Raw genomic sequence first — 2,435 nt, forward strand, 5'->3', positions numbered from 1 at the left:
ATGACCCTCACAACAGAGACGAGAGCAAAGCTCGCACAGACTGGCCTGTCATTTAAAAGTCCCTTTCGCATCCACTTCACCTAAAGCGGTGCCATCCGATAGCCTCCAAGCTGTCTCCGTGCCAAGTTCCCTGCCTGCTACTTTGTGCCCACAGAGCAGGGGCTGCTGCTTCCCCTTGGCACCTGCAGCTCTTCCTGGCTCACTGCCACGTGGATCCTGCAACTCGCTCCCTCGCTCCTGGGAGGGACAAAGGCAGCCGCCTGGGGAATAAATACCGGAGCTCAGAGTGGCAAGCAGCACGGGAATTCCCTCGCTGGTGTCACACGACAGAACAGCCGACAGCGGCCTGGACATGAAGCTGGGCTTGCTCCTCGTGCTGGCCACCCTCCCCTTTTGCTGCCATGCAGGTGAGTTCCGTGCAGGGAAGGGAGCCTCCGACCAGGGCCGGTGCCCGTGTGCGTGGGGAAGGAGCTCTGGTCCCGGAGCTGCAGCACAGGGCAGCATGGATTCCAGGAGCCTGAGGCAGCTCCGCGGGGTCTTTGTGCCCGCGTTGGAGACGCTCGCAGGGTGCCATTCCCACGAAGGGCGTCCCCCCAGCCGCCGGGAAACCAGGGTGCGTCCTGGAATCTGATGCTGGAACCAGGTCTTCAAAGTGACACAGGGAAAACGGAAGGACCCCCGTCTCCATGGCACACCGAGATGTGCTCCCGAGCGTGCAGAAACGCGGAAGGGGATGAAAGGCTTTCCAGAGAGGAAGTTCAGGGGCCAGCAAGGGGCCCAGCAGGAAGCACCGCGGGGGCCGAGAGCGGCTCTCAGGGCCGATCTGAGCCCCTCCTGGTGGCCCTGGGCTCCCAGTCCCTTCCTGTTGGGTGCTGGCCGTGAGGAGGACTCACATGCTCGGGAGGCCCCTCAGTCACGGAGGAGGAAAAGCCCTGGCAGAGACGTGGTCGCACAGGCGTGGCCCACTCGGACGTGCCGGGCACATTGCCACAGCCTGTTCACACCACGTCCTCCTGTGCCCGAGGTTGGTTCACATCGGTAAAACGGGGATGAACCCCACTGCCTGAGGGAAAATCACAGAGCCTGGCGTCACCAGCTGCCGGGAGCAAACCAGCCCTTTCCCTGCACAGGCTGCCACCCAGAGCCCCTGCAGCGCAGCGAGCTGTGTTTCCCTGGCTTGGATGCGGAGAAGTGAGGGCTCTCCAGAGCCAGTGCTCGGCTCTCCAGGCCCAGCAGCCCCAGGGCCCTTGAGCTCCATTCCCCTGCTGACAGCAGTGAAGGTGGTGTGGCCTTGTACGAAGAGCGCACGTCGTTCAGTGCGGGCCCCCGTCGGTCAGAGCAGCTCCTTTCCCACGTGTCCGGTGACCCAAGGCTGCACAGGGCTTGGCTGCTCTGGGCTGGAGCGGCCTAGCCCACATTTAGCCGGTCGGCACTGAGAGCTCTAGGCCGAGCCGTGACCTTTCTGTTCGGGCGCAGAGCAGGATGCCCAGCATGCAGGTCCTCTCCGGCCCACTCCCTTCCCCCGCGATGAGCCCCGTGCTTGTGTTTCTGCCCAGGTGCTGGCTGCCAGCTTCTTGAGAATGTGATCGAAGAGACCATCAGTCCGAATGTGACCGTGTTCGATTACGTAGATTATCTCCAGCCTTTCATCCCCAACCAGTTCACTGAGTCAGCCTTGGAAGAGCTCAAACAATGCTTTCTCGCCCAGTCAGGGGACACGCTGGCCAATGTCCAACTGATGATGGTAATCTTGTTTGTCTTCCATGCCTCTAAATTCACTCCCTGGGATAAGCAGTCTCTGGGCCTCACCAAGGACGGCGAAGCCGCCGAGGCACCTTCTGTCCTGGGATTCCCAGGGTGTGTCACCATGGCCCTGCATCACACCTTCCCTCAGGCGATCTCCGCCTGACTTGGACAAGGATCAGGAAATGGGAAGTGTACAGGCCAAAGAGGGAAAACGACCGTGCAGAGATGTCAGTTCCGAGGACAGCTGTCCACACACATGCACACACAGGCACTCACCCCGCTCCCACACAGAACAGCTCCCCCCACACACTTCCCGTGAAGATTGAAATGGTGTTCTCCAGGGGCCCTCATCAGTCAGCTACGCGGGGACAGCCAACCATGAAAAGATGGTGACCCGAAATAGGACGGGTGCTGCAGACAGTAGCTCAACGGTACATTTTCACAGGATCCAGAAAAAAACAGTAAAGTAAGAGTCTGTGAACATTTAGCTCGCTTGCTTGAAAACCTTGGACCCTCTCAGGCCACATCCTTGAAGCCACTAGTGTAGATTACGGTAGTGAACGCACAGTGCTTGGTTGATCATTTAAAAGAAAAGCAGCGACAACACAAGAGAGCTTCTTTCTAATTACAAATATATTTTAGCATTTATTTAGTCTTCTTTCTTTTTTTTTTTTTTTTTTTGGTTTTTT

At 58.4% G+C, this 2,435-nt stretch overlaps 1 protein-coding gene across 1 annotated transcript in view; it reads left to right on the top strand.

Annotated features, from left to right (window-relative positions):
• Positions 1–284: 284 nt before the first annotated feature.
• LOC104868294 (mammaglobin-A-like) overlaps positions 285–2,435 on the top strand; it is a 3,393-nt gene continuing 1,242 nt past the window's right edge. Inside the window, exons 1-2 of the mRNA XM_010633006.2 lie at positions 285–407; positions 1,557–1,744. Coding sequence (XP_010631308.1) covers positions 353–407; positions 1,557–1,744 — 243 coding nt within the window. The 5' untranslated portion in view covers positions 285–352. The remainder of the gene's footprint in view (positions 408–1,556; positions 1,745–2,435) is intronic.

The sequence above is a fragment of the Fukomys damarensis genome, unplaced genomic scaffold (assembly GCF_012274545.1).
Source record: "Fukomys damarensis isolate Sample0158 unplaced genomic scaffold, DMR_v1.0_HiC HiC_scaffold_27, whole genome shotgun sequence".
NCBI classification, from domain to species: domain Eukaryota; kingdom Metazoa; phylum Chordata; class Mammalia; order Rodentia; family Bathyergidae; genus Fukomys; species Fukomys damarensis.